This window comes from Podarcis liolepis (genome assembly GCF_965112155.1).
Source record: "Podarcis liolepis genome assembly, chromosome: 9".
Classification (NCBI taxonomy): domain Eukaryota; kingdom Metazoa; phylum Chordata; class Lepidosauria; order Squamata; family Lacertidae; genus Podarcis; species Podarcis liolepis.
The window spans coordinates 24,739,509-24,766,579 of NC_139564.1; the positions used below are offsets into that span (position 1 = coordinate 24,739,509).

The 27,071-nt window shown below is 40.2% G+C and overlaps 1 protein-coding gene across 1 annotated transcript in view; it reads right to left on the minus strand.

The window, feature by feature from the left end:
- The window catches only part of COL25A1 (collagen type XXV alpha 1 chain), a 309,311-nt gene extending 288,013 nt beyond the window's left edge, over positions 1 to 21,298 (minus strand). Inside the window, exons 1-2 of the mRNA XM_083459390.1 lie at positions 20,843 to 21,298; positions 19,286 to 19,355 (exon numbers count right to left, since the gene is read on the minus strand). Of these exons, the coding sequence (XP_083315516.1) occupies positions 19,286 to 19,355; positions 20,843 to 21,166 (394 nt within the window). The 5' untranslated portion in view covers positions 21,167 to 21,298. The remainder of the gene's footprint in view (positions 1 to 19,285; positions 19,356 to 20,842) is intronic.
- Between the last annotated feature and the right edge of the window lie 5,773 nt (positions 21,299 to 27,071).

Genomic DNA, 27,071 nt, shown 5'->3' on the forward strand with positions numbered 1-27,071 from the left:
GTTAGCTGCCATCCATCCTCCAACCTCAAATTCAATAAACTTGCTGAGGGAGAAACCATATTAGGGAGTGACTTCAACATTTATGTGTGTAAGGAGTCTCTCTAAAGAATTAAGGGTGCTACCTGGAGGAACTTTTTTTAAAGATAAAGACAAAGACACATATAAATTCCTTAAATTTTTCAAAAAATGGGGCTTATACAATATATAGAGTGAAGAAAATCCAAATGATTTCAGTATTACATTTCATTCAAGCTAGTATTTTTCACAGTCCAGATTAGACTTTTTACTGCTCACTCCACAGTTAATTCCCTTCACACAAGCAGTGAAAATTGGCAACATCAAGATCACTGATCGTGCTCCAGTAGAAGTGACCTTACAACTGAGCAATGAAACCCAAACCTCGCCATCATGGTCATTGAATCCTATTTTAGTGGCCAACCAACTATTAAAAGAAAGGATAGCAGAAACCCAACAATTCTATATTAAGAAAAACAACAATGAAAATTCCAATTCTATCAACCTTTGGGAAGCAGTGACAAGAAAAAACAAATCTTTACAACAATAATCATTGTATATCACCTACTGTCCTTGCACCCAAAATCCACACGTTCAGTGGCATAGCCTTCTTCAGAACAGGTCCCTTCCTCCCTGCCCCGCCCCCCACAATGGCCATGGATTCCCACTTCAACCTTTAGGTAAGGTTGATTTGGTTCCCCCATTTTTCCCAATGTAGATCTTCCTCCCTTTTTCCTGATATAGAGGGGAGGGTGAGTGCTATTTTGTGGTTCACCTCAGGTACTTGGTATGGTACAATGCCAGGCCTGGTAGTACAATCCTATACAGACCTACTCAGAATTAAATTTTACTGAGTTCACTGGAATTTACTCACAATAAGTGTGTGTAGAACTGCTACTGGACTGTACTAAAATTGCTTTTGTCTATTGTCTATTCACAACTCCATCTCTGATGTGTTTCGTGGTGAAATGCAATTAATAATTTAATGTAAATTACAAGTCTCTGCTGTGTGAGGGATGTGAAAGTGTACAGCAAACAGCATGATTCATTGCAGAATGCATACAAGAGTGGTAAGATCATCGTAATTTAAAATTAATCTGGTCATTTGTGGAACCATTTTTTAAAAGCGGAATAAAATTAGAGCATGTGTTCATACATCAACATCACACTGTGACATTTTGGATGTTTCCAATTTTAACGATGTCACTAAGATGGAGAAGCCTGTGATTTAGTCATTTCAGAAAAGGTCCAATAGCATTCCAGTTTAATTTGAAAATCAGTAGTTTAGGTCTAAGCTATTTTTGTATGTCTTTATCGTCCACTAGCCCATGCTAGCGTTCTGAGAATGAATTGCTCCAAGGTGCTTGGAATTTAGGCTAATGTTCTTGGCCTGATGCTTAGATCATGATTTCAAATGGCCAAAATAAAACTGAAAGTAGAATACCATGGGATGCAGAGGTGGCACTGTGGGTTAAACCACAGAGCCTAGGGCTTGCCGATCAGAAGATTGGCGGTTCGAATCCCCACGAAGGGGTGAGCTCCAGTTGCTCGGTCCCTGCTCCTGCCAACCTAGCAGTTTGAAAGCACATCAAAATGCAAGTAGATAAATAGGTACCGCTCCAGCGGGAAGGTAAACGGCGTTTCCGTGTGCTGCTCTGGTTTGCCAGAAGTGGCTTAGTCATGCTGGCCACATGACCCGGAAGCTGTACGCCGGCTCCCTCGGCCAATAAAGCGAGATGAGCACCGCAACCCCAGAGTTGGTCATGACTGGACCTAATGGTCAGGGGTCCCTTTACCTTTACCTTTAGCATACCATGAGGTCTGAACATCTTGGCTACACTTTTAAACTGTTGACTGTGAGTTAACGTGAAGGATAAACCTAGCCATTATTCATCTACTTAGCACTGTCAATGTGATTAGCAATATGTGTTCTAGATCAGAGATAAACAATTTCATCAATGTGTTTATGATTTATATCCCACATTTTCTCCAGTGAGCTCAAGGCAACAGATATGGCTCTCCTTCTACATTTTATCCTCATAGTGGTAGGTGAGGTTGAGAGATAGTGGCTGACGCAAAGTGACCTCAGTGAACTTATGACACCTGGGTTTCTCCAGTCCTGGTCCAACACACTAACCACTAGGTCACCAGTGGACCATTTATGAAATGTACTATGAATTCATTATTAATTTGCAATGATATACAAAATTCGTAAAGCAAATCATTTGTCCTGGAATGGCCTCCTCCTTACCGCTTTAACCAATTCCTCTCACTGAATCATCTTAAGCTTCAAAGTGTCCTTGTCATAACACAAATTAAATCTGAGCATTTTCCACTTTTCCTCATCTCCCAAATCTAGGAAACTATCAACCACCCTCTGCATGGATTTCTACAAATATCCCTTCCCACAATGCTGATTCTTGGGCCTTGTTTACACACATGATTTGTCAGAGGTGTAGAACATTTTAGTGCCATGTTAGAATGTTTCAGAATGTATTAGATACTATGGAAAAATGAAACAAACCATGAGGGTTCTGGTTTATAGTAATCAGGATGTGTTTCTGCTGTTGCTTTTGTTTTTACTATACAGTGGTACCTCAGGTTACATACGCTTCAGGTTACAGACTCCGCTAACCCAGAAATAGTGCTTCAGGTTAAGAACTTTGCTTCAGGATGAGAACAGAAATTGTGCTCTGGTGGCACGGCAGCAGCAGGAGGCCCCATTTAGCTAAAGTGATGCTTCAGGTTAAGAACAGTTTCAGGTTAAGAACGGACCTCCAGAACAAATTAAGTACTTAACCCGAGGTACCACTGTATGTGTATTTATAACAGCACATTCTACTTTCCAGCCATAATGTTTATCAAAGTGGCTTTGCTATGTTTCTCCTTGAACACCTTAGCAGAAAGACAGCTAGCTAGACAATTTCAGTAGTAATAATAAAATAGTGAAGGTCTGAACCAAATCCTCTCACACCCATTTTAGCTGCTTTATCTCCCAACATGGAAAGCCCATCCAGTTACAACATATATTTTCATGCAGCAATAGACATTTAAGCAACTATCAACTGGAAAAACCAATGTTAGTAAACTGAGAGGCAAGGTGCATGCTAACATGTTCAATGGTGACCTGACATTGCACAGATACGCTGCATGAAAGCAAGAAGTTGTGCCCCACCTCCAGTGTTGTTGTTTCTTAGTATTTTACAACTCTCCTAGAATTACCAAAGTAGGTTCCTTATTAAGTATATGAAGCATGTATAAAATATAGCATCTGATAGCACTGAAATTACATACACTATAAATGGAAATTGTTTTTGCACAGTTAATAATTATTGCCTTATAAGATTTAATGATCCAGTGCAGTAAGGTAACGTAAAAGTAATAATATTATAGCAAACATTCAGTGTGAAAAAGGAACAACCTTTAGTAGGAAAGATGTTTAGTAGAAAGTAATTGTGTTATCGGGTCAGTTCTGATACTGTTACAACACTGTACTCTGTGTCTTGGGACATTATAAATACATTAAGGACTTGGCATCCTGATTTTAAGATGATTACTTTTTGACTTCAATGGAGCTTGCTTCCTTATAGATACAGTTAGGATCAATGATAGCATGTATTTTTAGGCTCTGATATTCGGTAACAAAAAAATGAATTTAAAAGACATGTGAATGCAACTGTAAGCCTAGCAAGCTTTCTTTTGAATTGAAATTTGTCTTCCACAGAAATACACTTATGATTATGGTAGAAATGTGATTTCTCTAGCATTACACAGGGAGAGAGATGACATGGAAAACCATTTCATAGTTAATTGACCTGAAACCTGCTACTCTGAATTCTAGCAGAACTGCCATACAGCCACCCTGGCCTGGTTTTGTCCTGATACTGATCATGCCACCCATGTCTGATCTTTATAATAATCAGCAAAACCTTTTTTTTTTATATGCAGATAGGGTTGCCCAGATTTGGAGGAGTAAAAGTCTAGTAACCCTAAATGCTATTTGCTTCCATTTTTGAAAATTTAGCTGTTGGGGGGGCAGTGCTGTTTACAAGTTCAAAACTTCTACACTTGCAATTGAATTAAGAATAACCTGCCCAACAAAATTATTGGGGATATTGTGTGCTAGACTGTTATTTGTTGCTGCTTTTCAATGTGTTGTCTTCAATCTCAAGAAGTTATTAGATTCACTTAAAAAAAGAAGCAAACTATGCTCCTTAAGCCCACAATTCATATAACTTTTACACATCTCCACTCTCTCTTGAAAGGAAAAATGCCTGCATGCTGCTTCCACAAAATGTAGATAATAATTAAATTTACTTCATACAAATCACCATCAAAATCTTTCCAACAGCTTCTCATCACCACAGGGGAGCAAAGGCCAAAAGGTACATTTAATGAGGCCAAACAGAAGCTTACTTACTCCCAGGGGAAATGTTAATCTTATTTATAAAGAAACTAGAAAAAGAGAAAAAGCCAAGGATGGATGTTGTATGGGAAGTGTTTACAGTATTTTCTTTATTTGAACTTCCAGCTAAGGCTTGAACTGAGGCAAAACTTGAGATAATTCAGTTGCTCATATTAAAATTTAGTTAATTAGGTTAATAGATACAGCTCCATCTTTTGAAAAAGCCTATCAAGCCCATGGGACTAGCGGCAGGGTCATGCAAAATCCCGCCCACCATCTTGGCTTTGTTCTTCAGAGAGAACAAACCCAGCAACTTATTCTGAAGCGAACTAAAGGCTCAGTTTTATTTCAATGAAACCATATTCATTAGCACCATAATCATTCAAGCTATATTAAAAATGTATAAGCCACCTTGTTTAGAAACACACACACACACACACACACACACACCAATACTCTAGGTATTAGCTCTCAACAACAGGTTCTCATTTTGTTTGTTTTTCTTGCAGTCAAAGGGTGGTTTGATCTAGTTTCCCCAAAGGAAGTCCCACAGACTTCAAAACTAGAGACCCAGTTGAAAGACCATCATATACAACAGTGTGTTGCATAACAAAAGCAATGAATTATTGGGGGGGGGGGAATCATGCTCAGTTGGCCCTGATAGTGGTTGGGAGACATACATTTCTCTCTGCATCATAAGTCAAATTGAAGGGGCATTTCATTTATAATCGTAGGTGTCAGACAACGCAACTGGCATATCCATGCATATGGCATCCCATACTATGAATGCATCCCAACTTTCAAAGGTGATCCAACACAAGGATCTGTGTGAAAAATCTGGTGGCTGTGCAATAATCTCATTTGCTTTTTATTTGCAGGAATATATCATCAAGCATTATTCTAACCATGAAGAAGTGCAGAAGGGCCTGTGTGAAGCGTACAGTGGTACCTCTCCTTACGGATGTGATCCGTTCCGGGGTGTCGTTCACACCCCAAAAAGTCTGTAAGTAGTGCAATTTTATTGTGGCATTAGCTTTTGTGAACTAAAATCTTCTTCGTTAGATGCATCAATCCTGAACAGCAGGTATTCACACATGCAGAAAGGGGCACTGCAAGCAGTGAGGTCAGAAGGGAAGGATATGAAAAATGAACTTAGACTGACAATTCAATAGAGCTAGCCTATATGTAAAATATACACACTGATGCCCCTAACAACAGAAGAGATAGAAAATACAATAAGCATGTCCAATGTAGTTATTCTATTACCTGTCAACGCTGTTAAGAATCAACATGCTTATTTTGAAAACATTCTGGCTTTTTCTAAACATTTGCTAGATTTTAAGATGCCGCAAGACTCTTTGGTGCTTCGGTGATCAGGATTTCAGGATATGATTGGTGAGCTATACAAAATTGCTAACTTGTTGCTTAATTCGACAAATGCCATAGTGCTGAAAAGATGTACTACAGCCTGTTTCATGTGTATGTATTTGCATTTTGTTAATGTATACACGCTAAGCAGTTTACAAATAACAACAAAAAGGAATCGATATGGGAAATACAAAATAAATTCAACATTCAAAACCACTACTGCTAATAATAATTCAACAAACCATATACAGAAAACTGAAACATATCAAATGCAACATACAATTTATCATAAAAACTCTTTTTTTAAAAAAAACAAAACACCACACACCACAGGGCTGTATGAAACACAGCAACTCCACTGGCACAACATGTGCACAATGGAGCCTCCTCTTCTCTCCCCTTCAGCTCCCCCTGCCCCCTCAAAATAAGCTCCAGGGTGTTGGTGGTGCACTGCAGAGGAGGAGCAGAAGAAGAAAGAGAAGTTCTATTGAACTAGCAGAATTTGTCTGTTGCAACACTAGTTGCAACCCACAGAATACACTCACTAAAATAATAACTCTCCTTAGAGATTATGATACTCAAGAAGTGGTACAGTTGCCACAGCAACCTAAGTTAGTAAAAGGCTTAGCTACGGCTGCCACCTAAACTTCCAGGAACAAAGCCAGTTTTAAGAGCACCTCCAAACTGTACACCTGATCCTTATTATTATTTTATTTATTATTATTTATTGAGTTTATATACCGCCCTATACCTGGAGGTCTCAGGACAGTTCACATAAAAGATCACAACATATATAATCAGAATAAAAACAACAACCCAATAACATTCCCCTCCAGAAAACAGCCACATTTTAAAAGGATATAGGATGTCAAACAGATCAACCAAAGGCGCCAATAACTGGGGCTATAAGAACATGGTATCTCACACAGGCAAACAAGGGGAGGGTGGTTCCATGGCACCTATCCAGCCTCCTAATATACTACCCCAAAAGAGATGGACATGCAAAAGAACTCTGTGCCTTTAGCTAGGAGCAAAAACTGTATCATGAATGTCCTGGTGTAAATTTTATTTTTATTTTTTTCAAATAAAGAATTCTTTAAAATATTTTAGTTATTTTTGTGACTAGAGGGCCAATTTTTGTAAAGACTTCTTTGCACCAAAGACCCAACTTCCTGTAAGATTTCTTCATTCATAAGTAGCATAATTACTTTCAATGACAGCTTGTGCCTCTGTTTTGGCTTCTTGCTTCTATACTAGTTTTGCATGATGCACTAAAGCCCGGTCACTAATTTTTTCCCCTTTTAGCTTGTTAGTAAAATAAAGAGCAAACTCAGCAGTAAAATGATGCTGAACTATTTATACTAGCAATCTGATGTTATTTATTTTTTATGCAGTAGGGAAGAGGGAAAGCACTGATCAGGAAGGTCACTAAGGAAACAGATAATTACTTTTGATGAAGTATAATCACCAGAAATCCTACAAACATCATAATTTATCTTCACGATGCTGAGCTTTCCAACAGACGTTCTCAATGAAATTACCGATCATTGTTCAGAAATGTGCAATGAATCAAGGAAGAAAGAGTCACATTTTGGGACTTCAGACTTACAAAACAAATGTATAAAGATTCTATTAACCATATATATTACCAATTGTGAGACATAAACTATTGATTAGACAGAAATGCATAGGCCCTTCTCAGCTTTTATTTCATTTTCTCACAAATCAAATTAAGAGTTTGAAGTGGGGTACCTGAAGAACCGCTTATCCCTGTCTACACACTCAAGACTAAGATGCTCAACAAAGGCTCTTCTCTGAGTAAACTCTGAAAGATGGAGAGAAGTTTCAGGGAAACTGCTTTTTTGGTTACATCAGTGGTGCAAGAGGGGAGGGGACAGCAGCAGTGATGCAGCATTCACCAGGATGGAAGTGGTTGCAGCTAGTTTAGGGGAGCTCCAGGTTGGTGGCAGCATGGACCTGATGGACAACACTGCTAACCCAGAGTTTGGAGAGTCGCTCTCCAAAGAGACTTATCAGGCATCCATTTGATGTTATTTCACTGCCAGGCAAAAAAACTCTACCTCCCCCCTGGCTCTATCTGGGCTGCTGATTTTATGCTGTTTTCTTTAGATTGGCTGCTTTTGATATATAGGGTGATATCCAAATAAGGCGCACTCAAATTAAACTCACTGGAAGTCCTTTGATTTCAGTGGGTTTATGACATATTTCGATATCACACAATGTTTGTGCATTTTTATTTCTGATTGTTTGCAAACCACCCTCAGAATTTATATGAAGTGTGGGGTAGAATTCTCCATAATATGATAACGTAGAATTAGAGTAAAATGTAATTTTCCCCACGCCCTACCCATGTAGCACAATGTAGTTTATGATTGCCATCTTATGCCCAGTTACCTGGGAGCGAAGCTCAAGGAACTCCATGGGACTTACTTTTGAGGAGGCACATATAACATTGCACTCTTAATCCTTTAAAACATGGCAACATATATTGCGCAAATATATGAAAAGTAAGCAGACTGAATCAAAAAATGAAATGTTTTCAAATATTACAATTGCAAATAGCAGAGAGCAACTGGCTTCAGTGCAATGTGCAATCACTTTTTATTTTTTACATTACTTGTAATTTGTTCCTCTACACCATCGTTGTTGACATAATATGCACATAATTAAAATTCCCTCTAAAACTTTAATTTATTCTGACCATTATGCATTAGCATAATTCAAACAATTAATTATAACACTACACAATACCAAGGGGATTCAGAATTATTTGTTCTTACTGTAAACTTTGGATTGTATTTCAAATACAAAATTAGTTTAATCCACAGAAGGTAAGCATTATGTGTGTGTATGTGTGTGCATATAGAATGGCACACACACTAAATATATATATATATGCACATACAATAACACCCTTTCTGAAATTATTCTTTGAGTAAAGCTTCTTTCGTCACATAAAAAGGGAAGTCCTATCCTCACCACAAAGAAGAAGAAAAGACCAGCAGTAACAAGCAAATGTCTCACTGTTATGGCTATCCAAACTGTATATTCCCATCATGTAGAAGCCTTGCAAACCCACATGGCAAAGATGCAAGTGGTATAGCCATTGTACCTCCTGTATGATTTCAAGTGGCAAAAACCATCTGTCTATTCACTCTGAAAAGCCTCCCCCTCCTCCTTCAAGCCCCTTCTCACAGAAAGCCATAGTATCCCTGCCAGACTTTGAACTGGTGTCTGTGTGTCACACACAAAGTTCCTCTCAAGGCTCTTTCTGCTCAGAAAGGTTTCGTAAGGTTTAGGCCAAAGTGACCAATCGTGGCCTAACAAAAAGGTTAGTGTGTCTGGCCACAATGCAAGAAAGGGATGTGAGTAACCCTCTTTGTAATGACCTACATGCACCCCAGTGTAAAGAACACTGAATGCAGTCAGAGGAGGGATGCTCAGGCACCCGAAAGAAAGGAAATTATTGGGGAGGGGAAATCTGCCTTCAGCTGGAAACAAATGCTCTTTAATGCCAAAATGAATTTTCCCAAGGAGCCTGAACAATCATGGACCCATTACTCCCAATCCAAGAGCTATTAATAGTACTTGATTAGGCTAAACAGAATAACAGATCCACTTCAACTCCTGAGCCTGATCAGTAGCAGGCAGACTAAGTACTATATTGTGTCTGTCTCCACCATATAGGGCTGTTCTTGAGATAAGGGCAATTTGCATGCCAGAGTTATTTGTGTTACATGAATGCACTAGCAAAGATGGGCAGAAGCACTTTAAAATAGGTTTCCTCTTAACCAAGACAGACGAAGGACCTCCAGAAAAAAGTTTAACTCAGAGAAAACTCATCTAAATTAATTAACATGACTACGTTAGGTTCATTAATTCCAATGGGTCTACTCTGAGTAAAACTTAGTTGACTACCACCCAATGGAACTTAATTATGAGTAGTATAGGATTCTGCTATAACTGCCTTTCAAAATCTGCCTGCCACATACAAAAGATTTCAACCAAATATTAACCAGATTTCAACCAGATGAAGTACTGTATTAATTCTAAGCCAAAACTGCTTTGGGTATAATTCCCAGTAGACAGCAAGTGTCACGCCTCAACTAAACCTAAAGCTTTCAATCAGGTCATCTTTAGTCATCTGTATCATCCCTTTCAACTTTATTGGTCCCCCATGGCGAACAGAATTAAAAGGTTTTATCTTAGCCAATAAAACTCATTTATTTCTACTGTAGGGGATAGGCTGAGTAACCTTAAACAGATTAAGGAAAAGCCTGTATGCTACTGCATTTCAGCAAACATCTTTATGTAGGGAGCATAAAAGCACTGACAGGGGGAAACCTCATAAAATTAAGGGACAGCATGACAACTTAACATCTAAGAATGGGAGGAGAAACAGCACTGGAACAGCCCTGTCAACAAGCAAGGCAGACAGTGCATTGCCTCATTTGTTTTGTGAAACTGAGCTTTCCTTCCAGGTTCCTGCAACTCCTAATTCATCTCTTCTTTTGCACAGTCTCTTTGGTCATAATAAAGCAGTAACACCCTGCTGATATCAATTTCAGTCCTGTTTTAATCCCTGAAATTGATTTATTCTCTCTTGTATGAGCTTCCCTAATTGTAATGCCTCAGGAAGCAATCTTTATGGAACACTGAAAATTAGAAATGTGTTGCTATAGTATTGCATCATCAACATTATGTCCCTGTGTATATCCCAGTTAAGCACTGCTCCTTAAGTGAGCCCCTAATCTCATAACAAAATTAAAGTAGCCTTTGCAGTACTTAGGAAATAATGCCTTTGAAGGAAATAAAAAGGCCCTGCTGACTTCGTTCGCTGAAAATTCCACTGCTTTTCCTTCCCAACTATTTTTCTGGCCAAGCAACATTCCTACATCAACCTGATGCACACCAGTTGCCAAATCTTGACATGTCTACTTATGCTCTTCTCCATCTCCTCATCTAAACAGACGTTTCATGTTCTGCTCCATTCCTTGCTTGATTAGCACTTTGTTATTATCTCAGGTCTTCCTTTTTCACACCTTAGTCATTTCACGTCCACAGTTATTCACAGTCCTTGAGGTATTCCTGTCCTGAGCTATTTAAGGATTTATAAGTCAAAACCAGCACTTTGAATTGGCCCTGGAAATTAATTAGCAGCCAGTGCAGTTGGGCCAGGATTGGTTTAATACGCTCAAACTATTTGCCCCAGTGAGTAACCTGGCTGTGAATTCTGCACTAGCTTCCAGTTTCCAGACTATCTTCAGAGGCAGCCCTATATATAAAGCAGTAATCTAACCTAGAGGCTACCAGAGCATGGGCAACAGGAGTTAGGCTGTTCCTGTCCAGATAGGGGCACAGTTGGGCCACTAGCCAAAGCTGATGGAAAACACTGGAAAACCACCTGAGCCTCAAACAACTGCAAAGAATCCAGGAATATCCCCCAAGCTATGTACTCGCTTTCAGAGGGAGTGTAACCCCATCAAGAGTAGGCAACCTCCTATCCATCCAGTCTAGGTGCCTAAATCTTATCTGGTTTGAGCTTCAGTTTGATGGCTCTCATCCAGCCCATTACCGAGGTTATAAAACCCTATAAGGCACCACTTACATTGATGGCATTAATCGTGACAAATAATGAAATGTTTTACTGATTCGAGCCACAACAAGCTAAATTAATTAATGGAGCATCTTCATAACACCATCTAAATCAAAACTATGGATACAGATCATACCAGGCTAACATTTCAAGACTGCCTTGCCTGTAACATTTACTTGGTTTACACATTTTCACACAACAGCACTGAAGCAGACTTGATGGCCTCACCATGGCAAATTTGCACAGTAAGCATGAGAACACTTCAGATGGAAAACTATGGGACTCTTGGAGGAGCAGCACAAAATAGATGCAGATGGTGAAAGAAGGAAGAAAGAGGCAATTCAGAATGATGACAGCACCCACAGACTGGAAATTATTTCAAACCACAGGTGTTGCTGCTTCTTTAATAATAATAAAAAAGTCTAGAAAGAGCAAGTTAGGTTCTGAAAATGCTGGTGTTGTTCAACTCACTTGGTATGGGAAAAGGAAAGCTATCTGAACAATAACATGCCAAACAAACTGGTATATCACCCTTCATTTCAAAGTCTAAAATGAACATTTTTTAAAGTTACAGAACAAATGAACTGTACAAAAAGTTACTCATCCTGCTATATAAAAGCTTTTTGTAGAGCTGCTAAGCTAAGTGATCACATACTGAATCTTCAGTATTTAATGAAAACCGATTCATCCCATGTCAGTGTTCCCACATTTTTGATCTTCCTTTCAAACTGGCTGTAACCTCAAAAAGATGAACGTTCATCACTGAAGGTTGTTTATTTTCTGCCAAATACCATCAGCACAGAGAGAAGGTTCAAAGTTTTGTTCATATGCTAGGTGAACCTCCTGTGCAATTGTTTCCACTGAAATCAATAGGTGTTCTGCTGTTGAGCTCAGCACAACCAAAACAGACATAAAGGTATCAATTACAACAGAGTCATTTCTATATATAATAGTAGATTCCAAGTTCCTCACTTCTGCAAAATAAATTTATTGCACTGGTGATTTATGGATATGTCCTTTTCCACGCTTCTTCCAGAGCTTACGTTACATTCAGTTACTAATCTTTCTGCCTGTTTCACTTGGTCCTTATTGGATAAAACTGAATTCTTAAAATTGAATTTATCCGACTAAAGTTGCAATCCTAAGCAAGCTTGTGAGTAAACCCCACTGAACTCAATAGCCCTTACTTCTGAGTAAACATGCTTAGGACTGTGCTGTTTCTTTTTCCCCTCTCTTGGCTATCCTAGCAAAAAAAATTTTTTACCCCACCCCTTTTTATATCATTTCATAACCTTGCAAAATAGTGTCATTGTCAATTTGTTAATTGCATGTCAAGGTATTCAGTTTATTTCGAATGGTTTTTATTGGATTTATCTTATGAGCACAGTAAAACATATTATGATTCTAAACTTTTATTGGAAACCCTCATTGGATTACCATGTAATGAAGGAAAATATATCTATTATGTTAATAAACATTTCTAAAATTCATTCATTTCTCTCTGATAAAATTATTCATTTTTCATTTAATGTAGGCTTGATTACTGTATTGAATCAGCATGAAATATTAGCCTTAAGCTAATTTGGTCCCTTTCACATCGAAACAGATGGTTTGAATGTTGAAATTGGATTGCATTTACACCCTACATTCAACTACCATCTCTTAAAACCTTCATGGCTATGAGCAGGCTCAGGGATGACTCCTTATCAAAACTAGAAGGTCTGTACCTTTAACAACTGCATTGTAGGCAAAAATCAATTTTCATCTGTCGAATTCTACCCATCATGGAGCTCTCATGCAGACAGCTCATGTTTGTAGTACAATACTATGCATGTTTATTCAGAGTTAAGTCCCATTGTGTTCAATAAGGCTTACAGCCAGGTAAGTGGGCACGGGATTTCAATCTAAAAAAAGCTGAAGCAGTTTTAATTGCCAGCATTAACTGAAACTTTGACTGAAACACAGATTATATTGTGGCAGTTGGAACAATAATTTCATCTTTGAGAAAAGCCTTGCCTACAAGAGGAAAAGAATCAAAATGAAACATCTTGAAGGCTACGCACTCCAGTTTGCAGCCCATTTCTGAATGGGATAGCATTTTTGTTTATACACGAAGGTATAAAACTCCATTTGGCAAAAGGTTAGTATCTATTACATACTATATGGTGCAAAAATAATGATGATGAATGGCTGCTATTATTTATATATACCTTTTACTATTCAACTCTATGGATGTTTACTAGGAACTGTGTTCATGGTGATTACTCTCTAATAAGTGTGCATTGGATTGTAGCCTCAGAGACATTTTCAACTGACTTTCTTTCAGCATGAGGCTTATGGCTTCTTACAAAAGGAGGGGACGGGACCCAACTATCACAGTAATACCTCCGCGTACGTCCGCCTTGTCTAGCGTCCATTCTGGCGAACGTCTGTGGCAAACCCAGAAGTACCAGGACATGTTACTTCTCGGTTTGCCACTCACGCATGCGCAGAAGCTCTAAATTGCACTTCATGCATGCGCAGAAGCACAAACCGCTCCACTTTGCCCTGCATCCTTTTCGGCTAGCAGCCGAGGCTCCGGAACGGATCCCGGCCGCAAAACGAGGTACGACTGTATTTGATTGAAACAGACTCTTCATTGCATGTCACTGCAGAAAAGGAAGCAGCCAGTAAATAAAACATACATCATTGGTGGACACCCAGATTTCAGAGTCTGGAGAAGTTTCTTCGTAAGAAGAAATGAAAACCCCATTTACCCTAGACAAGGGATGGGAAGTAAAGACTCCATTTGTTTAAAAGGAATCCCATGCATGTTGGCAGGCCAGCCAGGGAAGGTCATGAATCTGGCTTCTCTCAGTGACCAAGACTAAGAAACCTATCTCTGGCCATGCAGAATCCTACCATGGGGAACCACAAGGGAGTGATTAGCTCACATTAATCAGAATCACGCTTACTGCACTTCAATGTTTGAGATCAGATCACTTCCTAAATGGCCAGGAGATTGCAGTTTGCCAAGGAGAAAATGGAACAAACTATTTTTTACAGGGTTCATAAAGGACCAGCAGAATGTCAAGAGTCACATTGAAGCTAGGAGCATTTCGCAGTACTTGCATCATCATCAACAACAACAACAACAACTATTGTAGAATCCATTCAAATAATCCAGTGCTGATCCTGACTCGCAGTAATCTAATCATAAAGTATAAAACCACAATGGAGTTTTAAAGAAAAGAATCAATTCGAGAACACAGTCTACACATATGAATCAGAATTATATATCATACTAGGTGGTGTGTGTGTTTTATGAACACTTTTAGTATATTTGTATTGTTTTCATGAATGTTTTATTATGCAATTTTGTATTTTATGTTTCCTGTAAATTGCTTTGGGACTCCGTTCAGTTGTGTGAATTGATAATAAATAAATTCAGTAAATTAAACCACAATGGCATCAAACGACACTAGTCCCCAGAGTTCCATCTTTATTTACCTGAGCATTTCAATGGCCACAAAAATAGAAAATTGTGTTCACAGTAATCTAAATAAACAATTTCAAGACCTACTTGCTCTGTTTCCACGTGATGCTAACAGAAAGTTATGGAGCTTTGAATAAATCTTAAAACTGACCACTTTGTGATAATAAAAAACAGCTGATAGAGTAAGGCATATTTGAGAATTAATACATAAGATCACTTCAAAGCATTATGGTTCAAACTTTTACTCTGGCTGAACATGTCCCATTTTTGTTGCGTTGCACAAACTGGTGTCAACAGCCTTTCCCACAAAAATTGTTGTTGTTGCTGTTATCTACTTGCTTGTTCTACAATCAGAAATTTAGACTCATATACATAAAACTTCTGGGGCTAACAACATGTTTATAGCCATTTAATGATCTTCATAACTGAACAAAAATTTCAGCTTGAGTTTGGTGAGCAGCTATGACACACTGACCAACTTCTTTCTACCTTTGAAAGCTCCCTGACCTAACACAGTGTCAGAATTAACTTGATGCACATACTGGCATGGCTTGTGATATGCTAATACAAGCATCTAGTACAAGTATTTGATCATGCAACAGGCAGGTCTGTAACCATATGGAAGCCTAACTTCCAAGCAAACTCAGAACACATGAAATACTTTGATTGATGGATTTGCAAGAGGGTTTGTGCAGGGAATAGGCAAGAGGAGTGGACAGTGGCTGTATAAGATTATCTTTAACTGTTTGTTGTAGTTTTATTTAAATATTTGCTAAATTCTTATCCTGACTGGAAACTCAAATATTTCATTTTTAGATCACTTCAGTTTTGAGACTTAAAATTTAATTTACAAGTTTTGAGATGCAGTAATCATACATATGATCACTCTTCAATACCTTCTTCAGAGTGACTAGTGATCAAAAGGTAGGGTCTGCTTTTTTCATCCCATGACAATTTGAGTCCCTTTAAAAAATAATTCACATTCTATTAATCTCACCTAATTTTTAAAGTTTTCTATCCCTGACACATGCCATTTCAACACGTGCTTCTCTTCAGCATGTTGGAATATGTCTTCCAGTGTACTTACAAATCCAGTTGATTTCAATATACTGTAATGGAACACAATACTAAAGACATAGAGAAAGAGAAAGGATGCTCAGGTAATAGTTGGTATAATGTGGAGCTCTAGTGGCAGCAAAGAAGAAAGGCAGCATGTGTAATAAGTGCAGTTGTATGAAGAGGCTGTGTCTAAGCTTGAAAGTAGATCAGGAATTTTTTTTTGAAGCAACTATAGTGTTTATTTTCAGTTACAAATATCATGGAGAGCATGATATTTGAGTTTCAGCTTCATAGAATGCATCTGCATGTTGGATCATACCACTTAAGAAAGTAGTAAACCATGCCTACTAAAAGCTCAAAATTTTGCTACACACACATATTAGCCAAAGCCTGACAAAATGTTTGTGTGTCTCCCCTGAAGAAGAAAAGTTGTTGTTGTGTATTACCTCTGCTCTTACAAATTTAATGTACGTTTTAAGGTGATACAGGAGCCAAATCCCAGGGGTCAAGGTCCCTTGCCGCTCCCCAAATAAAATATTAAGGGGATTGCCCCCTGCAAAGTTGATGGGCATTGCCATTCAAATGGTGTGCATGTGCCATGTCGTGTGATCAATTATGTGGAGTGGGGTTTTCCTGCCCTCCCCATATTTTATACAAGTTGGCACCCCTGCAGAAAATACTTCTTCAGACATGGCTATTTAAAGCAACAGCCAGCTATGCTTTTTATTATATACAAACCACTCAACAATGCTGGAGTAATATAATCCAATGTTTGTTTCGGACTACTCTGTTTCCAGAGGAGTTTCACATTTTGAACATTTCCTGGGTTAATAAATGGTATCGCCTCATTTGCACCATGCTTTTTGTTCTAGAGAGCCAAAATGGTTACCAAAGCCTTAGCAGCTCTTTAGTTTAATGCCAGTTTAGCCGTTAGTTCTGTTGAAGAAGACGATAAAGAGCTCTGTACTACTAATCATCACAGTGAAAACCAAGCCTGTTCAGATATTTCTTTTTAGATATAACCCAAGATATTTGAAGTGCAGTTTTAAGAAATATCTGTTGATAATACACTCAGTGGCAAACATGGATTTGTCTCTGAGTAATGAACCTTAGCTCTAAGGTTCAGTCATCCTCTAAAGCCTTCTTCATGCATAACTCAATTACAGAAGAGTACAACCACATTTCCAGCCCCACCCACAGCATCAGCCTTCCTGCCTGGCCCTGACTCCAGACTCCTTACATTAGCATGGTCATCTGCAGTGAAAAAGCCTGCATGTGTACAGACTTTCCTACCATGAAGACACTTCTGCAATCAAGTGTCCCAGTTGCATGAAACTTCTGCATGAGAAGGTACTTGTGCATTCATCACAGAAGGCCACACTACTGTATGGTCAGCTGGGGGGGGGGGTTACTAGGCAGAATGCCCAATGCTTCCCCCAGGAATGTGAACTGCTCCCCAGTAATCATTTGATGCCTACTTCACATGAGTACATATGTGAAAGGGAGGGTCTTATGTTTAAGTGTATCTAATGTACTAATTACCAGGCTAAGTTACTTTGCTCCTTATAATGGCAAACCAGCAACTTTTCAAAACCGGGAGTTAAATGGCTTACTCATAGTTATCCCACATTAATATTTAAATTAATAGCATTTTGCTTAAGGTGTGCACCCTACATAAATACCTACAACAGTCCCTCATCCTGTAACACATTCCAGTTTCAAGATGCCCAGCATAAAACAGCATAACTTCATATATAACTTATAAAAAACATTAAGGTAAGTTACCTAAGCACCACTAGCCTTTTCAAAAAAGAGACTGCAAGGATAATAACATTTCACACATTATTGACCCCATTTTCATAGAATCCACCACTTAAAGGTTTGCTTGCAAAGAATGTCCAGTGAAGTTAATGGATTTCAGTAGTGAACTCATATCCCTTATAATAACATACAGCAGGAGACATGCAGTCACCTGGTAAAATATCCCTTTACAATGATGAAGGAAACAGTAAGGAAACAGTAACCCAAAAGTTTATGTATTATTTAATGCAAACTGAAACCAAACACTAAAATTATTTTTGGATCTGTTTTTTGAACTGTCTGATGTACTTAACATACTTGCTCCTTTCAGAAGAGCCAAACAGCTGCACAGAACTGCTCACAGATGCGATCCTACACTACAGAATGTCAGAATGTGTGCTGCTGCTCGTTAAACACAAACATCTCTGTAAAGCTTGTGCTGCTACACGAATGCATTCAGTCACATACCTAACACTTCACTCTAATACATTTATTCGAATTGAATCCCACTGATTTGAATGCATCATACTTAAAAAATAAGTGGATTGACAGTTTGAGCCTATCCATATTAACTTAGAAGTAAGTTCCACTGAATTAAATGAGACTTAAATCTTAGAACATGTGAACAGGATTGCAGCCTTATAACCTTATCAGATGCATTTTGTTCATTAATACATACCACTGCTTCCAGCAGGATTTACTACCAAGCAACTGTGCCTGGGATTGCAGGCTCATGGTGCAATCCTCTACAGTTCTCCTCAGAAGAAAGTCCATTGAGCATATAAGTCAACTTCTTCAGCCCCTCCCCAATAAAATATTTAGGGGGGCTTCCCCCCACAGAATTTGTAGGCATTGCCATTCAAATGATGGGTGGGTGCACTGCATTTTGTGATTATGCAGGGCAGGGCTTACCTGCCCCCCCCCTTTTTAATTCAAGTCGGCACCCCTGCCACTGAGTTCAAAGGGACTTTCCCGCAGGCCAATGGCTGTAGACTTGATTTAATAGAGGATAAGTCAAAATGAATACAATGTAATTAATTTTTTTGGCAAGCACACTTAAGATCACACAGCACAGATTAAAAGTACTTAAGAGGCAAAATATTAACACACATTGCAATTACAGGTGCCTATCAACTTACACAGGGATTGCGTATAGTCAAAACACATTGGCTTCAATGGTGGGTGGGATTGCCAAAGTCTTTTTTCCCAGATCTGCCCCCCCTTTCACTCCCTCTTTATTTTTTATTTTTTTCCTGATTACCAAGCATGTAAAGCTAAATGCACACACATTAAATTTGTGTAAATTGTGAATTACCTGTACATGGAAGAAAACTCCACTTATTTCTGTAAAACTGATCTTTACTTAGAAAGTTTAAGGCTGTTCTTCTATATTAATTAACATTTTCCCCCTCTGTTAATCTCAAACTTCAGAAGACAGAAGATATGCTTCTCAAACCTTTCTTTAGCACCATCAGCTAATCAAAGAAACCATCTACAAGCATTAAACAAAAACAGAGTTAGAACTGTCCAGGCTGCTGCCATTTACCTGGTGGGCAATTGCATTCTGGAGGAGCTTCTCTTGCTATTCTGATTCTTGCCATATGCTCATAGGACTTCTGTAGGGAGGAGAGGTAAAGATAGAAAAAGCAGTAAGCAGCATGTTAGTCCCTTGCAGGAGAAACTGATTAAGAGAGCTGGTGTTAAACATTCTGTGGATCTGTGTTGCATTATGATTTACCTCTGTTTAATATCCTACTTAAGTTACAACGGTCTCTAAACTTGGATTTCAGTCAACTCACATCACTTGTTCACCCCGACAATAGCTAATGGATTAAATGGTCACACACAGAGAGACACTGGCTTTCACTTGAATCACCCTTGCGCACGTTTTACCTGCTCATGTGAACACAGTCACCCACCCTTTCCCACATCTGTGAAGCACAAAATAATGCAGAAAACTTGGATTTGAGTGAATATCTGTAAATTAGAAATGAGAGAGTAATGAATATTTTATATATGAAGGTCAAATGCTACCACAATTATAGGAGCAGCCATTGCCAATTGGATTCTGGCTGCTGCCAAATGGTCACTAGGGACAGGTCCTGGCAGCCCACTGAAACTTGGATCCACATTTTACAGCCACATGTCTGTATGGGTTCTTGTTGAGCCTCAAGTCTGGAACATTTTTATCTTCCAAAAGATCTCAGTAAAAGCATTTTAAGAGCCACAACACTAAAGTAAAAGGGATTTCTTCTACCATTCGGTGGGAACGGCATCACTTTGAAATACACATGGAACAGTCCTGATATAACAATACAGATGTCTCTCTTTTTTTCAAGCTATCCCAGGTCTCGTAAGACTGTGCCTTTATCCCATGCCCACAGAGCAACACAGTTCATAGAGCAACGCGGCCATCCTGATTTTTAACATCTTGTTCAAGCAATTACTGCCCAAGGCTTAATTTAGTTTCAAAGCTCAAGTCTGTCTAGACAGCACCCTGTTTGGGGTTTGTATGGCTTCTTTCCTTTCTAATGTTAAAACAGAAAGGTGCACTGTACATGCTCAGAGGCACCCTCTTCATTATTATTGCTTCTCTGTAAAGAAGTGTGTCTGGCTGTTAACCAGAAGGCTGGTGATTTGAGCCCATCCAGGGACGGCTGTGGGCAGGATTTCTACATTTCTAGGGCTTGAGCTGGATGACCTGGAGGGTCCCTTCCAACTCTGCAATTCTATAATTCTATTTCTCTGTGAATAACAATAATGAAGAGTGCGTTTCTGTAGAATTCAAAGCCAACTGAAGGGCTAAGCCATGGGGAGCCCTGTCCGCAAATTACCAGAATAAAACCAGCTAAAAGTCATTCAGCCACACAAAAATGTTTGGCTATTTTCACACACTCTTTTCCTAATATTTACCCAGTTTCTCTCTCTTTCTGTTGAAAGCATGCCCACACGAACCCCCTACTTTTCTTCTATTGCCTTTGGCTTCGATTTTGGGCTACGCATGCAACTGGCCTCCATCAGTAAACAGAGAGGCATTCCTGAGGTGGCTGGCTAACTGTCTCTTCCTGGGAGTCCCACCCTCAGCCTCCCAAGGCCACCCCACCTGAGCCAGAAGCCGCTCCACGTTCTCCTTCATCAGTGCATTGAGCTGATCCAAAGAGTAGCTGGGCAGCAGCTGGTAGGAAGCAGCAGCAGCAGCAGCAGATCCGTCCCCTTGGGCCGTCTCGATGGCCAAGACCCTGGCCTGAAGGTCACTGGTCTTCATCCCCAGATACACGCAGGAAGCGATGGACGCCGCCGAGAGCAGCAGGGCAGCCAGCAGCGAGCTGGGGGGCGCCGTCCTGCCGGAGCAGCAGCGCTGTCCTCCCCAGCAGCTGGCCTCCCCGTTGGCACCCTGACCTTTGGCGTCCGGGCTTTTCCCCACCATGCTGGGCTGCTGGCACAGGCGGAGGGCGAAATCCCCTTTCCTCCGCTGGGGAGGAGGGACACTTGGCCCGGAGCTGCCCGCCCCCAGAAACGCGAACACGCGCCCCCCACTCGCGACAAAAATAAACTCCAAGTCAAGCGGGGCTTTCAAGGCAGAAAGACCATGGCGAGCTTCCTCAGGGCGCCCCTCAAAATTGCCATCCACACGGTCCACACGCCGCCTCCGTGGAATATTCTCCCTCGAGCGAAGCCCGACAACCTTCCCAGGTGCTCCCCGGAGCCGTTTTCCCCACCCAGCGGCGCGGAGCGGAGACTTGTTGCACCGCTTTCCTCAGGCTTCCTTGGTGCGCTTTTACGCAGCGCCCGGGTCACTTCGGCGGCAAGCCAAGTGCGAGGGGACCCCAGGAAGCGGCGAGCGGCGGCGGCAGCGGTTCTCTTCCTTTCCCCGGAGCGTGTTTGCAGCCCCCTGGCTGCGTAGGCGCCTTCGGTAGCGGCTGTCAGGAACAGTAGCGGCGGCGGCGGCGGCGGCGGCAGCGACTCCTGAGCCTCGCGCTCTCTTCTCTGGACTCTGCACAGCGCACGCCGCCTCCAAGCGCCTGCCAGAACCGCGGGAGGCTCATTAGCATAATTTATTCACCTAGACCGAGGGGCGGGCGACCAGCGCGCTCCCAGAGAGAGAGGAGGCTGGGGGGTTCGGGCGGATTTGCATAATATATGCAAAGCCCCCCGGCGCCGCGGCGTTACGTTGCTTTCCCAGGCTCACGGGATCGGGATCGCTTCTAAATTGCAGTGTGCGAGGAAGGCAGAGGGGACAGGTCAGGAGCAGGAGTTTCAAGGCGGCGCAAAGAGGTACCTACGTTCAGAATCGGTCCCGGGACTTTAGGCAGCTCAGGTAGAAAGGTTGCTCGGTTTTTATCAATGCTTCACATCAGTGTATCGCAATGTACCACCCTGTGAACATGGGCGTAGACGGGGGGGGCAGTTGCCCCCCTAAATCCTCTAAAAGTATTGAAAAGCATTAAAAATACTCAATTAACTGAGGTTCTGTGTCCCCCCATCAGAAGCCTGCCCTCCCAAAAAACAAAAGCCTGCCCCCCCATAATGTCCTCTTTGGGGGGATTTTTACCCGTGATCTCCCCAAAATTAGCTCAACAACTTTTTGGAGGCCCCCTAACAAAAATCCTGGCTACACCCATGAGTGTGGATGTTTCAATTGTTGTTACTCTTTTTGTACATCACTTTGAAACATTTTGCAATCCATAAATGTTACAAAATCTTTCTTCCAGGGCTCTTAGGCAACTTATTTGGTGTGTATCCTCACACCCACTGCCTCTCCTGTGTTGCCCTCCACACAACAACCTTGTAGTGGTGCCCTCTGGCTGTTTAACAGAATGCAAATGACTCCAGGCGCAGCCAGTAGACTCCCGCCATACAAAGAAAGCACATTCAACATGCATTTAAAGTGCATGGCTTCCCGGGGGGAATTGTAGGCAGAGTTCCCAGCCTCTTTAACCAACTGCAGTGTCCAGGATTCTTTGAGGGAAGCCATATGTGTTGAATGTGCTTTCAATGTATGGTGTATGGTTCTGCCCGAGCCTGGTGCTATGCAATATAGCATGCCAAGAAATAAGGAGAACGGAGTATTAAAGCAGCTAGGTCATGACTAGTGATGCTGTGCTGGTTTGTGCTAAAGATAGAATGATAGTCTACAACTGGTTCATCATTTTAGGATTGTGATAACCAATTGTCTTATTTAGGATCACTGTACTGCAGCGATTAAGAGTGTCAAAATAGGATCTGGGAGACCAGGTTTCAAATCCCCCACCAGCCATAATACTTCCTCAGTGACCCTGGCCCAGTCACTGCCTCTAAGCCTAACCATCACAAGTTGTTGACAGTATAAAATAGGGGAAGAGTGGAGAAATCATGCATTGAGCTCCTCGAAGGCAAGGTAGAATATAGATGTAATAAATAATAAATAAATAATAGCTCAAATGCATTGTGTATTTCATGCTTGTGTAGAAATTAACTCAACAGGTTTAGCAGCATCTACACAGACATACTTTCCAGATACACGCATAACTGGGTAGCACTGAACAGATTGGGTGTGCTTATATTTACTAGACATCGGGGCTTTTAGTGTTGCGGCTCTAGTCCTCTGGAATCAGTTACCAGCTGAAATTAGACAAATGCCTAGCATCTTAATATTGGGTGGCCAGTAAGAACATAAGAGCCATAGGCTGATCTAGTCCAGCATCTTGTTCCTGCACCGGCCAAATGGCTGCCCATGAGAAGCATGCAAGCCAAACCTGATTGCAACAGCACTATCCCAACCCACAATTCTCAGCAGCTAGTATTCAAAAGTATGTTGCCTGTGATCTTGGGAGGCAGAGAAAAGCATGGTGAAGGCTACTGAAGATACTATTTATTTAAGAAACCCAATCATTTTATGGAACACTAGTTGTAGAATTGTAGAAGTATTATTATTGCTTTTAATTTGCTGAGTTTGTAAACTTTTGTGCTTTATCTTTATCTTATTGTATACTGCCTCAGTAGTTTTTCTCTGGGAAGTGGATTATGATTCTGCCAATGAATGAATGGATAAGAAAATTCATCTGTTATATCCATTCTAAAAGAGATTTGGGAGCCACCAGTGAGTCAGATACGTTGACAATCTTTTGCACCTAATATTTTGCAATTTGTTTTAATATGAGTGTTGAACATTACCGCTGGATAGATTTGCCTTATGGACTGTAGCTGTATACAGCTAGTCTACAGCATCTGAGAAGTCATCATCAGACACCATATTTGTTGTGGGAAGACTAAAATGGGGGGGGGGGGGACCCTGACAGGTTAATGTAATATTAATAGGAAATGAGAGGATAAAATACCAGAAAAGCCGAGCTTTCTAACAGACTGTATTATTTATAGCATTTTAATGCTAATTTTCAACATCTAAAGCAAAAATGAAAATTAATTAGCATGCAAGAAGAGTGAGGGAACAGTTTTGTAGACCACAAACAGAATGAAACTGCACAGCTCTTAAACTGCACAGCCTGACTGGGATCCCCTGTCTACTTTTGAAAAAGGCAACCATACTGGACAGGACATGCTCCACATGTCCTAGAATGAACTTGGCTTAGGTTCCCTAACAGCCTTACAAAGGAGTGAACAGTCATAGGCAGGTGCCTCTACCTGGAAGCAACTTGTCTACAAATACATGCATGTATATTCATGGAGTTACATTATAGTGTCATTTATAAATGTTACATTAGCATTTCATTGAACAAGTTGTGCTCACCAGGGCAGTATTTTAAAGACTAAATTGTGCCTCTTATCTATAGTCCCTAAACGCAGTTGCACATCCATAAAACCATCCAAAATGATGTGCCTGAGATACCAGAATAACTCATGATGATCAGGGTCTGTCCTAGCGTTAGGCAGAATGGGGAGGCAGCCTCGGGAGCAGATTTTGGATGTGATGAAATGGCAGCAAACTATTAGTTATTTAATCTGTTATTGATATAGGTTTACTGACAGGGCGGGGGAAGAGGCACAAGTGGGATTTTATGTCCCAGGTGCCAAAGTAGCTTGTCTGGCCTTGGGAATATGCACCATGACTTGGAGTGTGGACACGGGCTGCTACTCCATCTCTGACAGCAAAACGTCTTGGACCAGCCCTAGCACAATATATTGTTCCTTTCCTAGGCAATGGAGAAAAGAACAGCAGACTTCTTTGCAAAACTTACAGGCTGAAGAGTGATATACCGTAGATGCAGCATCAGTTAATGGCAATGCAGTGGTCTTTCAGGTGCTAGCTTTTGTGCGCAATAACTGCATCGATTAATACATTTGTTTGCGGCAGATCTAGCCATCTCTTTTCTAAACAGACAGGAAAGCAGGATATTTTCTTTTTAAAATGATGGACAGCAACTCTGAATGGTGGCAGGGATTCTTTGGCAGAGGAACCACCACTTAGTTTTGGAAGCTGCTTGGGAACATGTCAGGGAAACAGGGAAGCTTAAGATCCTTCAGACCTGTGGCACGCCTTGACACACCCCTAGAATTCTCTGTTTTGGCCTCCCTCACATCTCCCTTTCCTGTGTTCTCGTTTAGAGGCTCATGTTCTGCAGTACTTCACCTTCTCTCAAATCTTATTCTGTACCTTTCCAATACTATGTCTCAAATTTTACACTTTGTTATCAAATATTTAGATATCCAGAATTTGACATAATAATTATCAGTTTTCATCTTTGTTCTTATAATTCAATTATTTTCATACTTCTTTTCGCTAAATTTGCTAATGCCGTATTATCTTTCTATCCTGCATCATTCTAACATTCATACAATTTACAATACTTTTGCAAATAGTCTTTAAATTTCTTCCAGTCCTCTTCCACCATCTCTTCTTCCAGGTCTCGTATTCTGCCAGTCATTTCTGCCAGTTCCATATAGTCTATCAGTTGCATCTGCCATTCTTCCAGGGTGGGCAGATCTTGTGTCTTCCAGTACTTTGCGATGAGTATTCTTGCTGCTGTTGTCGCATACATAAAAAAGGTTCTATCCTTCTTTAACACCATTTGACCGACAATGCCCAAAAGGAAGGCCTCTGGTTTCTTAGGAGTTTGTTTTATTTCCATTGAGGTTAAAGGGCAAGGAATTTTGAAAAACAACAATGAAGAAAATCCGAAAAAGGAGCAGCTGCTGCTTTCCCCTACATTCTCACCTGTGCGGCGCAAGTTAACAGGAAGTGGCAGCTTCTCCATCACTGAATTTCCTCCTCCTACTCACCAGGGTTGCTTTGCCTGTTAATATTAATGTCAGAAACAACAGGGTCACATGAGTACAGAGTGATCTACTATTTCAATAGTGTCACACCCTGCAAATTGCAGCTATTTCAGTTAACCTATTAGATTATCCATCTGGTTTTTAATATATTTTACAGAATTTCCTTTTTCCCACCTGATGAAACCACTTTGTAAAACCTTAAGTGCAGATAGACTAAATGAAGATAAAGGTTTGCAATCTACAGTAAATAACATTTTTGTTCAAATTCAGTTGTTTTTGTTTTTCATACTGAAAACCTCATCATCTTTTTGTATGGCATTCATTGTTCATATGCACATATAAAGGCATGAGGCATTTTAGCGGTTTATTATCTGTCATGCATTTGCTTGGAGACTCAAACATGAATTTGGACATTCTGTCATTTGGAACAAAATTTAGAATAATACAGGGTGATATGCAGTATGAGTCATACTCAGAGTAGACTTACCAGAATCAGTAGACTTAAATAACCCATCCATTAATTCCAGTGGGTCTACTCTGAGTGCAGCTTAGTCACCCATATAAAGTAAGAAAAAATTACTTTTGACTCTCATTTAAATAGATATACTAAGCAGTAACACATGGCTCAGTTACTTATGCAGTGAAACATATGCCCAGTAAATAATAGCAAAGAACAGGCACAAAATGTATTTAGTGTCAGCATTGTACAGTTCTTTAGAACAGGTGCTTGGTTGCTAGTTGCTGCCCTTGTGACTACCACCATAAGGTAAGAAAGAGATTGTTTAAATTAAACATGCATTATTTGCCATTAATCTTCACTCTTGCAAATAGAGCAGTAAGGATAATAAAGTATCGTAAGTGTACAATTTGTACAGTATAACCACATTCAGAATACTGGTCACATTTCTATGTTATTGAAATAAATGGACATAAGTGTTCTTAATTATCTGTTGGGGATTTGGTAATTATTGCAATTCTAAAATATACAATATAGCAAAAATAAACACATAAAAGAGCAACTAAATGAACGGGTAGGGACACAACACAACATCTCTATGGAGGAAGCCTTAGGAGATGACTATAAAATAATAAATGGATGTTTGGTTCTTATCCAGCAA